The 12,241-nt window shown below is 58.1% G+C and overlaps 1 protein-coding gene across 1 annotated transcript; it reads left to right on the top strand.

Annotated features, from left to right (window-relative positions):
• The first annotated feature begins 3,501 nt into the window (after positions 1 to 3,501).
• Positions 3,502 to 11,104, top strand: MYL9 (myosin light chain 9). The gene is made up of 5 exons (XM_030463164.1): positions 3,502 to 3,593; positions 4,483 to 4,570; positions 8,264 to 8,467; positions 9,584 to 9,745; positions 10,465 to 11,104. The coding sequence occupies exons 3-5, from the start codon at positions 8,284 to 8,286 to the stop codon at positions 10,635 to 10,637; spliced, it is 519 nt and encodes a 172-aa protein (XP_030319024.1). The 5' UTR covers positions 3,502 to 3,593; positions 4,483 to 4,570; positions 8,264 to 8,283; the 3' UTR covers positions 10,638 to 11,104.
• The last annotated feature ends 1,137 nt before the right edge of the window (positions 11,105 to 12,241 follow it).

Genomic DNA, 12,241 nt, shown 5'->3' with positions numbered 1-12,241 from the left:
GAAGAGGAGGCTCCCAGGTGAGCTCAGAGCAACCTTCCAATATCTGAAGGGGCTCCAAGAGAGCTGGGGGAGGGCTTTGGACACGGGGGGTAGGGAGAAGAGAAGGGAAATGGGTTAGAACTTGAAGAGGGGAGATTGAGGTTGGACATTAGGAGGAAAATTCTTTCCTGTGTGGGTGATGAGACACTGAACAGGTTGCCCAAGGAAGCTGTGGCTGCCCCATCCCTGGCAGTGTTGAAGGGAAGGTTGTGTGGGACCTTGAGCAACCTGATCTTGTGGGATGTGTTGGAAGTAGGTGATCTTTAAGGTCCCTTCCAACCATAGCCATTCTATGATTCCTCTCTGGAAGGATGGACTCTGTGTCTCCATCCTCTGCTCCAAGCCCCTGGCCATGCTGCAGACTCCCTGTGGTTCCTCCAGGGGTGCTGGGTGCTGGTTGGGGGGTGGTGGGAGTGGCACAGCCTTTGAAATGAAACAGGCTTGTGCAGGGTGGTACAGCTTGTGATATCTGGTGGCTTGGCAGACACAGAACAGGTAAAGATGCTGCCTGCAGAAATGCTCTTGGAAGTGTGTGCAGATACACAGTCACTGGGGCAGATGTGGGGGTCATAAAGATTTGACTATTTTTTATATATATGATATTCGACTTGAATCAGTTGCATTCCTCATGGAAAAAACCCTGCTGAATAAATTAATTCTTCAGTGTGGGGTGGGCAGGGTGTCTGGTTGGGACTGTGAACCCTCTGCAAGGTGTGCTGCAGGGCAGAGACCCCTGAGCACATGCCCCAAACTGCTGGGCATTTGCCACAAGCCAAAGGCTGTCCCAGGCCAAAGGACCCGGTGTTGCTTTGGCAGGAGGGACACACACAGCAGGGGGACACTGCTGTGTCTTCTTTGCTCCTGGCACACCCACCATGACACAGCCCTTCACCAACAGGACAGGTTTCATGGCCCCAGCCTCACTCTTGGAGTGTTCCCTTGGGTGCTTGGGGCTTGTCACCCCTCCTGCTCTGCACTCTTCACTCTGGGATGGACACAGTCACCTGGGGGCAGGGGGAGTTGAACAGCTGAGGGACCCCAGGGCTGTGCTCTTGCAGGACTTTCAGGCTGCTTCAGGGCACACGAGAGCCATCACTGTTCCCATCTTCCTTGCTCCTGCCCCAGGACATTTTGCAGGGGTGGAAGTGCTTGCACAGTGATGAGACACTTGGATCAGGGGAGAGGTCTCAGATTCACACGCTATAAAAAAATAATTTTACTCCATCTCCTGATATAAATAAGTGCTTGAAAGAACAAGGAAAAGGCAGGAGAGGGTGTCATGAGAGTACAAACAGGCCCCCAATCAGGGGTGGGTGTTGGCAGAAACATGAAATTAGAGGAGAAGGAATACATGAGGACCCTGGGCACAGGCAGGGGAAAGAGGGAAGGGCTGCATGAGGCTCTGGACAGAGCCCAAGGAGCTGCAGGAGGTGGCTCAGGAGCAGTCTGAGGACCACCCGAGGAGCTGCCACATCCAAATTGCCCCTTTCCCATCCATATTGCCCCTTTCCCATCCATATTGCCTCTTTCCCATCCATATTGCCTCTTTCCCAGTCCCCCCTGGGCCCGGCCTGACCTCTGCCCAGTGACAGGGAACGGGGCTTAGGGGAGACAGAAACCACCCCGGGTCTTGCTCCAAGCAGGCTCCAGGGGGACCACCAGGCTGGGGTTTTCCTCCAGCACAGATAAACCTGGGACCAGCCACGGGGTGGCAGCTCGGGCTTTCTGGCTCCTGGGATTTCTGTTTTTTTTTCCCTTGCCTTTTTTCACTTTCCTTATAATGTTACTATAAAGGCAAGCCCTCTTGTGACCCCCCCTCCCCAGGCACAGTCATGACAAAGGCTCTGCACTGTCCCCAGCTTGCCATGGCACTCGGCAGCAGTCCCATCCCCATCCCCATCCCCATCCCCATCCCCATCCCCATCCCCATCCCAGTTCTTGGGCAGGATTCCCACCTCCAGCCAAGGCCCAATGATCCCTGAGGCTCTCCAGAGGGGACAATGCCCTGGCAGATTTCTCCCAAGCAGCATGGGGGAATAGTTGGTTGGGATGTCCCCAGGTCTGGTAGGCTGCTGGCAGAGCAGGTCACTGATCTGAGCCTGTAGGAACAAAATCCATGCCCTAAGAAGGGCTTGGCCAGGCTGCTTGAAGACCTGGCTCTGCTGGGGTTACCCTTGCTCCAGAGCTGGGAAATTCCTCTTGGAAACACTCCTGGGGCTTTCCCTCTCCCACTTGCCTGCTCCTCTGCAGGCTCAATTCTGGCACCAGTGTCATGGGGTCCTCCAGGGCATAAATCCCCCCCTGGGATGATGCCTAGGGAGGTATGATGCTCCAAGTGGGAGCGCCAGGACTGCTGGACAGGGTTGTGGCACAGGGCTGCTGATGGGAAGCAAGAGCTGCTGCCCTGGAGAGGTGACCCCAGCAGCAGTGCCTGCCCTGGCTTGGGGTAGAGTAGGAGGTTCCCAACCTTGCACTTTCAGGCTCCAGACCCTTGCTCAGGAATGGGGCACATCTTCGGGTGTTCTGCAGTTTTTGAGGAGCTGTTTAATGGGGTCCTTCTTGGGGCTGGGAGCCCAGGGCAGAGGCAGGGCCCAGTGCCAACCAGCTGCTCTTTCTGGCCACTGTTCCCTTTGATGGGGACTGTCAGCCTTCAGATGCCCTCAAGACAGGAGTCATTATGACTCTGGGAGGGAGTTTCTCCCCATAACCTGACACAGTGACTACCCAGGCTTAGCTGCAGACGTCACACCTCCACCTGGACCTGACAGATGCCCTTCAGCATAACAAAATTCGTCCCTGCCCCAGTGACAGTGTTCCTGCTGGTGAAGCACACTCAGGGATGATTTTCATCCACAACTGCCTCAGCCCATGGGTGTGCAGTGATGGGCAAAGCTGGGACACAACTGGGGGTGTGTTGACCTTCTGCAGTGGGAATGTCGTGGGGATCACTGATGTTGTCACCCACCAAGGTGATCTCTGGCCGTTGTGACTTAACCCAGAACAGGAGCATGTGGCCGATTCCAACACTTGTTCAGTGAATTGCCCAAGGGGCTGCAGCCCCCCAGGCAGCCCCACGCCTGCTGCAAGGACCTGCCCGGACATGCTGCCGCAGCCAGAGCTGCTCCAGGGAGCCCGGGATGAGTTTTGGCCGCTGGCTGCTGTCACCCGTGGGTGCCCACAGAGGACGGTGTTCCCGTGTCACCCGGCTAGGAGGTGCAGGGATGCCAGTGGAGACTCTGGGATGGAAGGTTCTACCCCCCCCCCCCCTTCCCACTCCGAGCTGAGCATCTCCCCGCGGGACCGCGGACACCCGTGGCCCCCCGCTGCCATTTCGTCTATATAAGGCCGAGAGCATCTTCCCGCCGCCCCGACCCCGCGGCCCCGGCCTCGCCGCATTCTTCTGCCTTGTATGGGCCGAGCCGGGACGGGCGGGACGGGACGGGGCGGGCGGCACCGCCCCGGGGCCCCGCTGCCCCCCGCCCCTGGGGCCGCGCCGCGGGTCGGGTTCGGCAGAACGGCACCGACAGCCCCGCGGATCCCTCGCTCCGGGCCAGGTGAGGCCGCAACGCCGGGACCCGACCCCGCCGTCCGGGGACGGGAGCGGCCGGCACGGGGGGGAGCGAGCAGCAACTGGAGCGGGGACAGTCCCGGGAAGGGGGGGGGGGGGCTGGATGGGGCCGGGGTAACCGGGAGGGGAAGCGGCAGAGCCGGAGGAGGTGGCTCCATGGGGGGGATGCGGGAGGGAGCAGCCCCCGGCTGCCCTGCCACCACCGCCGGGCTGCGGCTCAGCCCCGGGGAGGGGGAGATGCAGCGGTACAAATCCCTGCCAGGCTCCTCTGTCCCCGGGCAGGTGGGGACAGTCTCCGTGCCAGCCCGGCAGGGATATCCCAGCTAAGGGAGGCGAGGATTGGTCGTAACCAGAGCTGTCCGTAACTCTATGCAGCATCCTGGAGCGGGGACATCCCGGCTTCCCTGAGATGGCAGATCCTGACGCCCGTGGCTTCACTCACCTCCTGGTTTGGGAGCGCTGTTCCCATCTGGAACATCTGTTTTTTCCCCAACTCTTTTTGCTGCTAGTAGAGCCAATATCCAGATGCTCCAGAGAGCTCCCCGGTGACCTCTGAACAACTTCAGGCAATAAGCTGTTGTAAAGCAGAAAAGCTTTATTTAGCTCATTTCCTCCAGTCTTAAACACAGAAGAACATTGTGTTTTCTTTAGCTTTGCCCATGAAAAGTTGAGGTCCTCTTGGATTCCCTCCCCACATGCCCTTTTGGTACAAAATGCTACGGTTCTGATAAAAGCCAGGGAGGTTCTAAAACATGGACGTGCTTCACAACATTCTTTGCAGCGGAACATTCCCGAGTGTCAACAACCACCACCACTGACCAAAGATGGTTGGGTTTCTTCAGTCACTTGAGTTTTTTTCCTCTTGCCACTGGCAGGCTCTGCACGGCTGTAGGAGGAGTCTGCGGTCACCTCCCCCTCTGTGGCTCTGTGGCTCTGCGGCCGGATTCGGATTCTCCTGCTGAGGTGAGTCCCTTCTCCCCCCTGGGATAATCTCAAACCCAGAACAGGGCACTTATGCTGGGTGGCCCGAGGCCATGAAGATTTTTCCCTCTCTGGTGCTCTTTCCCACTTCTCTGAGTGTCAGGAGCCTGCTGGGTCTTTCGTGTGGTGGTGGTGTCTGTGCACAGTCTTCTCATGATGGCCCCAGAAATTGTGCTTTGGAAGGGTTTGCAAGTGCCCCTCAGGGTTTTTGTCCCCTCGACAAGGGGAGCTAGCCCAGAAATTGTCTTCTGACAGCTGAGTGCTGGAGATGCAGGTGGACCAGGCCGGGTCCCCTGTGAGGGGAGGGAGCTGAGGAAGGACTGGGGTCAGCCATCCCTCCTGGGGGCTTGGCTCTGTCCCCCTGCTGCTGCCGGGCTCCTTCCCATCTGCACAGGAAACCCACTCACTGTCTCCAGTGCTGGTTCTGGGGACACAGTCCAGGGCTCATGGTTCTGTTTTCTCCTCACCTCCGAATTCCCTTTCCCCCGCCCATCTCAAACAAGGCCAAAAGAAGGAGCAGAGGAGCAGTCTGCCTCCACTCCCCCAGTGTGAGTGGGACCAGGGGCACCCCTGCAGCTCTGGGTGCAGCCAGGGGGCTCCCCAGCACCCGCACCCCTCACCAGCAGGGATGGAACCAGGCAGTGCCACAGCCCAGGGGCATCCTGAGAAGGGCCGAAGGAAAGGGACAGTTTAACAGAGATGAGCTGCTCCTTGCTCAATCCTCCACCACTGCCTGGTGGAGAGCCATCCTGGTGCTGGCAGGAGGTGCTTGTCAGGTGAGAAAGGTTCTGAGAGTGAGCTGGGACAGAGCAGCATGGGAAAAGATGCAGGGTTGGGGAGGGAGGGAGGAAGTGGGCAGGAGGATGGGGACAGGAGGGAACAGCAGCACTGCCATACCCCTTCAGCTTATCCCACCCTCCCCAGCATGCTCAGGAAGCTGTGCCAGGATAGAGTTGCTTGTTTGGTTTTTACCAAGGAGGAAACACATGGCAGTTTATTTTTCTGATAACTGTGAGTCTTTGCTCTCTGTCTTTAAACCTAAAATATCTTCTTTACTAACTTAGGAACGTTTTAAGCCAGCCCCATGGACTCTTGGGTATCAGTCTCCAGTGGGGAAGGCACAAGCCTGGTGGTACAGGAGTTAGGGAGAGCATCTCAGCAGGAGTGGTGGCAGAAGGACGAGGGAATAAGGGCTGGGGGTGGCTGTGGTGACCTGATCAGCTTGTGGCTTTTGTGGCATCTCACCCCAGCACTAACCTCTTGGGCTCTGCTTCCTGAGATCAGCAACTCCCAGACTGGGGCAGAGCTGGGATGAGGCTTTCAGTGAGGGGGTGGCAGAAGCATTCCCATGGATCACCTTCTTGATGAGGAGGAAGCCCCAGGTTTGTTGGCCTCACAGCTGGCTCAGCTGAGTCCACCCCAGTGTGCAGGGCACCACACCCAGGCATTCCCTGAAATGCTCTGGGTGTTGGGTTCTTGGGAGTCCAGAAAGCATAGGCTGGGAGACCAGGGGTGTGCAGGCACCCAGCCCTTGTGCAGGGCACAGCTTGGCCCTGTCAGAACCCCTCACTGGAAATCACTTTTGTCTCATGCGAGAGGCACCTTTCCCCATTCTGACCTGAAAAAATCCCTTCCCAAGTCCCATCCAGCTCAAGGAGATCCTACTAACAGCAGAAACACAGTGACAGGAGATGACCAGGCCAAGCTGGACCCTGGGACATCTTTTCAGACATATGTTGGATCAAACAGCAAAACCATGTGCTGTCAAATCACACTTAATCTGCCTCACGAGAACCATCTCTCTAGAGAGGGTGCCAAGCCAGGCTTCTGCTGCTGGTCACAGCTGGGGCAGGGCTAATATTTGGATAATATTAATTCCTGTGGTAAGAGCAAAACTCCTGCTTATCTCTAGCTCTCTGCTAATAACTCAGGGTGTTTTGAAACCTCAGCCAGTGCTGTGGGCCAGCAGCAGAGCTTTAATTGCTGGCTCTGTCCCTGCACAGGGAAGCTGTGGTGTCCAGCTGAACTTCCCACACTGCTGCCTGGGGACAGCTCCAGGAGGGCAGCACACACACACGGATCTGGCAGGACATGAGGCTGTTCTGTGCCAAAGATCTTTATGGTGCAGCTGTGGAAGCAGTGGGTGAGGGCTGGGGGCAGAGCTGCTCCCCAAGCCAGGGGCATGGCTGGGCTCTGCACCCCCACTGCTGGCTGGTGACACATGTCTGGTGAGCTCTGGGAGAGGACTGAGCATTCAGGGGTTGGCAGGGAGGGGTTTGGTGACTGCTTTTGAGACCTGAGCACCGGCCAGGGCAGTGCCAGGGAAGGGGCTGAAGGCAGGGTGGTTCCCCCAATGCCTGTGGGTCATGGGGATGACGAGGGAACTACCCCCAGGGGACATGGAGCACATCTCCTGTAGATGAAGGGCCCAGCTTTGTCTTGGTGGGTGCTGGCTGGCTCTGGTGTGGTGCACTGCTCCTGAAGTGGGATGGGAGCAAGCGTTGGGCGAGGAGAGAGTCCCCATCCCCTTCTGAGCTTGTCTGGGCACTGCTGTGCATCCCAGCATCCCAGCTAGGGCATCCTGGGGACAGCAGCAGGGTAGGGCCAGGCTGGCAGCTCCAGCCCTCACTTCTGCAATCTCTTGATAGAGGGATAGCAGGGGGGAAGGAAAGACCTGGAAAGCTGGCATGATCCAGAGCGGGCTGTCAGGAGCTCTTTGCAATGCACTGGTGTTGGGGACCCATGAGGAGGGATGGTCCCCAGGGCCCTGTGTTCCCCCCAGTGTGACAGCACTGAGGACCCAGCCAGGCACTGGATCCTGGAGCCACATGCCAGGGTGGCCAGGCCAGCTGGGCATGGTTGGTGGCACACAGCTCTCTGGTGGTGTTGCTTTGTGCTGCTTGATGCAATGTGATGTGGCTCCTTAGCTGCTGTGTGTCCCTTACCAGTCCTCAGCACCCTGCAGCACCCATATTGTGCTCAGCCTCCCTCCCCCAGCCCCACCGGGGTTCTGCAGCCCCTCCCTAATCTCCAGCTCTCTCTCCTCTCCACTTCATGGGATGCAGCTGGGGGCCTTTGGCCTGGCTGGACCCTGCGATGGCAGGAGGTGGGATGGATGGAGCAGTGGAGGGGGAAGGAATGCGTTGGTATGTGAGGAATGTGCCCAGGGTAGATAACCCCTCCCCGCTGGGTGCTGGGTGCTGAGCTGGGGACTGCTTTTGCTTAGCAAGATGCAGGATGCCCAGGGACCCACTGGCCCGGGAGCTGGGCTGAGGAGGGCTGGGGAGTGCCCTGCCAGAGGTGGGACAGGGATAAACTCTGCCCAAAATGCTGCGGAATCCCTCCCCGTGCCCCTCCCCCGGGCACTGATGGATGGGGGGGGACGGACGCTGGGTGCTGGGCTTGGCACCTCTCCCCCTGCAAAGGGGACAGGCAGCAAGGCTGGGAGTTTGGGGATGAGGGGACACGCATGGAGCCCCTGGGGACAGCTCTGGTGAAGGGCAGACTGTGTTCTGCTTGTTCTTGTGACTTCCCAGGGGACTCATGACAGCCTTGCCTGTCCTCATGTCTGACCCCATGACCACCTTATTTTGCTGTTGCCAAACTGTGTGACAGCCAGGGAAACTGAGGCACCTCCTGTCCCCAGGCCTCCTGACCCTCCTGCCCTGCCCCTAGGTACCACCCCAGTCACCGCCATGTCCAGCAAGCGTGCCAAAGCCAAGACCACCAAGAAGCGCCCGCAGCGCGCCACCTCCAACGTCTTCGCCATGTTCGACCAGTCCCAGATCCAGGAGTTCAAGGAAGCCTTCAACATGATTGACCAGAACCGTGATGGCTTCATTGACAAGGAGGATCTGCATGACATGCTGGCTTCCCTTGGTAAGGAGAGCCCCTTCTTCCCTGGTGCCTCCACCTCTCACTCAGCCCTTCTGCCCTCAGCACCTGCTCAGCAAGTGGGGAGAGCTGCTGGGTCACCCAGTACCCACCCCCAGGGCTGAACTGGATTTGGTGGGATGCCATAGAGGCACAGGTTCCCTTTGGTCCAGCCCAGTGCTGACTGCCAAACCTGTGGAGGGGGAAATTCTCTGATGGCACCAGAAGGGGTGTTTGTGGAGGCACCTAAGGACAGCAGCTGGGTGTGTTGCTCTTCCAGCCATGTGCACTGGAAGAGAAGAGACCCTTGAAGCTGGAGAAGCTTTGCTCTAGGAGCAACCACCAGCCACAACCATGGAGTATTTGAGTAATATCACCCCAGGGTATCACCTGGGGTCGTTCCCTGTGGGACAGAGCCCTCCGTTGCTCGCATCCTGGGTGACAGAAGTGGCTGGTCCCTGCATGATGCCCCAGACAGCTGAGATGTGCAGATCTGGCTGCACTCCCTGCCCAGAGCCCATGCTCCTTTGCTGCAGGCCATGGCACCCATCTCCCACTCCCTGCTGTACCTCCACAGCACTTTGGGAAATCTGTCAATGATTGACCTGGCAGCCAAACCTGTTCTGGAGGTCCTGCCCAACCATGGGAAGGATGACCCTCCCCCCAGGGAGCCATCCCTCCAGGAGCAGAGAGGGGCCAGGTGCTGGGGACACACAGACCTCAGCAGGGAAGGTGAAACCATCCCTGGTGCATCTGGGGCAGGAGCAGTTCCAGGGACATCAGCAGCGTGAGGCTCATGTAGGGATGTGGCTGCCCTGCTCCTCAGGGGGTGCCATGGGCTTAGTTCCCAGTAACCCCAGATGGGTCCCTGCACCTCCCTTGGGGCTGAGCCTGGCAGAACTGGCATCCACACAGTACCCAGCACAGACTGAGGCATGGGGTGAGCTGCTGAGGGGGGAGCAGCAGCCCTGTTGAAGCCACCATCCCTCCCCTTGTGCGTGGGGCAGGGGAACACATACCTGCAAAGTCACTTTTAGTGACAAAGAGTCCTCCATCCAGCTGGATGCATGTGCTGGCCCTGGGGATACAGGGCACTCACCCACCCCCACCTGTGTCTGGCAGGGAAGAACCCCACTGATGAGTACCTGGAGGGCATGATGAGCGAGGCACCAGGGCCCATCAACTTCACCATGTTCCTCACCATGTTTGGAGAGAAGCTGAACGGCACCGACCCAGAGGACGTCATCCGCAACGCCTTTGCCTGCTTCGATGAGGAGGCCTCAGGTACAGGCACTGCCTGCACAGCCCCACGCTGCCCACACGGGCCCTCTGCCCCTCAGGCCTGCAGAGGGGACCAGGAGTGGGGCCACATGGAATCATAGAATTGGCTGTGTTGGAAGGGACCTCAGAGAGCATCAAGTCCAACCCTTGATCCACTCCCCCCCGTGGTTCCCAGCCCATGGCACTCAGTGCCACATCCAGGCTCTTTGGAAATATCTCCAGACACGGAGAATCCACTACTTCCCTGGGCAGCCCATTCCAATGCCTGATCACCCTCTCCAGAAAGAAATTCTTTCTAATCTCCAACCTAAACCTCCCCTGGCACAACTTGAGACCCTGCCCTCTTGTCTTGCTGAGAGTTGCCTGGGAAAAGAGCCCAATCCCCCCTGGCTCCAACCTCCTTTCAGGGAGTTGGAGAGAGTGATGAGGTCTCCCCTGAGCCTCCTCTTCTCCAGCCTCAACACCCCCAGCTCCCTCAGCCCTTCCTCACAGCAATTCTGCTGGATCCCTTCACCAGCCCAGTTGCCTCCTTTGGACCTGCTCCAGCACCTCAATCTCCTTCCTGAGCTGAGGGGCCCAGAACTGGACACATCCTTGGGGACAGTCCCCAAGCAGCTCCCAGATGGGAAGGATGGGCAAGGGTGTCTTCAAGAGAGGTGGGAAGGTCCCACTGCTCCCCTGGGTTCCCTGCTAACACACCCTGTCCCCCACTGTCCCCACAGGCTTCATTCACGAGGACCATCTGCGTGAGCTGCTGACCACCATGGGAGACAGGTTCACAGATGAGGAGGTGGATGAGATGTACCGGGAGGCGCCCATCGACAAGAAGGGAAACTTCAACTACGTGGAGTTCACCCGCATCCTGAAGCACGGCGCCAAGGACAAGGACGATTAGAGCCCTGGGTTCCTGATCCCCTCTGCCTCCTCCTGCTCCCCCCACCTGCCTCTTGGCCCACCTTGCTGTCCCACAGCAGGCTGTCTCAATGGGAAACACCCCAGGACCAGCACCCCACATCGGGTCATGCTTGGAGGGGAAGCACTCCCCTCACTTTGATGCTGTGTGCCCATCCATCAGCCCCATAGCTCCCCTCTCATCACCTCTCCCACTCACAGCTCACCCCTCTGGGACTCCCAGCCTGGTTGACTCCTAGAGTCCTGGACTCCTAGAGCCACCCTAAGCAGCTCTAGATCCCCTTGGAGCCATCTTGCTGCTCATCCCCAGTGAAGCACTGGCCTGTGTGTATTTTGGTTGGCTCAGGCCTGAGCAATCCCCATCTCTGGGCTGTAAAGAAAGTGCCTCTCACCTCTCCTCCTGCACTCCCTTCCTTCAGGAAAGAAAACCCACTTTTTTCTTCCTCCCTGGCTGTTTCATGGCTTTGGAGCCTGTGATTAGAGGGATTTTGGGCCTGGGGGGTGAGTTTGGGCACCACACCCCCCACCTCGCTGCCCCTGTCACCCAGGACCCCTTCCAGTGGGGCAACCTGGTTTCAAGGTCAAGTTACTCTCAATCCATGTAAAGTCAGCTTGAGCATCATTTTCCACCTTTGGTGGTGGGATGAGGGTAGCTCTGCTCTGCCTTCATGCTGGGGTGGGCAGATGGGTGGGCTGATACACACCTGGCTGAGTGTTGGCCACAATCAGGGGCTCAGCCACCCTCTTGCATCCCCCTGCATGGGCAGAGCTTGGGGTAAGGGGCAGGGAGGGTAAGAAACAGGGAGAGGGGTCATCTCCTTATTTTGGTTATTTATCACCAGCCTGACAAGGGGGGGGGGGTGGCTCCTGCCTTGCAAAACTACTATCAGAAATGCTGCTTGAAGTTATTGCCCCGGCAGGATGAGTTTCCCTCATTTCTTTATTTCAAATGGGGAAATGTGTGACAACAAGCCACAGGACCTGGCAAGAGCACAGAGTATGCTGGAGATGCTGCCAGCACACTGGGAAAACTCAGATGGGGTCTCCAGGAGCTCTGTAGCACATGTTACTGGGATCAGGGGGGTCAGCAGCCCCCTCCATGCTCACAGACCTGCCAGGCCAAGGAGATGCTGTCACCTGGAAGATGCCCAAAGTTGGAAAGCTTCTTTGTTCACACACTGGTTGTGGTTGGAAGGAACCTGAAAGCTCCCCCAGTCCCAACCTCTGCCATGGTCAGGGACACCTCCCACAGCCCAGGGTGCTCCAAGCCCCATCCAACCTGGGCTGGAACACTGCCAGGGATGGGGCAGCCACAGCTTCTCTGGGCACCCTGGGACAGGGGCTCAGCACCCTCACAATTTCTTCCTCATATCCAATAGAAATTTCCCCTCTTTTAGTTTGAAATCATCCCCTCTCATCCCACCACTCCATGTCCTTGTCCAAAATCCCTCTTCAGGTTTCCTGGCAGGCAGTGATTGCTTTTAAACCTTGAAAGCTGCCTTAAAGCTCTGCAGGAATGGGTGGGGGAGACACTGACCCGGTTCCCATCCATCCCTCAGCAGGGGAAGGACCATCCTAGCGATCCAT

Source organism: Calypte anna, chromosome 20 (assembly GCF_003957555.1).
Source record: "Calypte anna isolate BGI_N300 chromosome 20, bCalAnn1_v1.p, whole genome shotgun sequence".
Lineage (NCBI taxonomy): Eukaryota > Metazoa > Chordata > Aves > Apodiformes > Trochilidae > Calypte > Calypte anna.
Note: the sequence above shows the minus strand (reverse complement) of the source record. Positions and strands in the feature narration are given on the sequence as shown.

Excerpts from the sequence above, each read along its gene's own strand:
- MYL9 (XM_030463164.1), top strand. The coding sequence starts at position 8,284 with ATGTCCAGCAAGCGTGCCAAAGCCAAGACCACCAAGAAGCGCCCGCAG. Across the intron at positions 8,468-9,583 it reads TGACATGCTGGCTTCCCTTG|GGAAGAACCCCACTGATGAG; the intron begins GTAAGGAGAGCC and ends TGTGTCTGGCAG. Across the intron at positions 9,746-10,464 it reads CTTCGATGAGGAGGCCTCAG|GCTTCATTCACGAGGACCAT; the intron begins GTACAGGCACTG and ends CTGTCCCCACAG.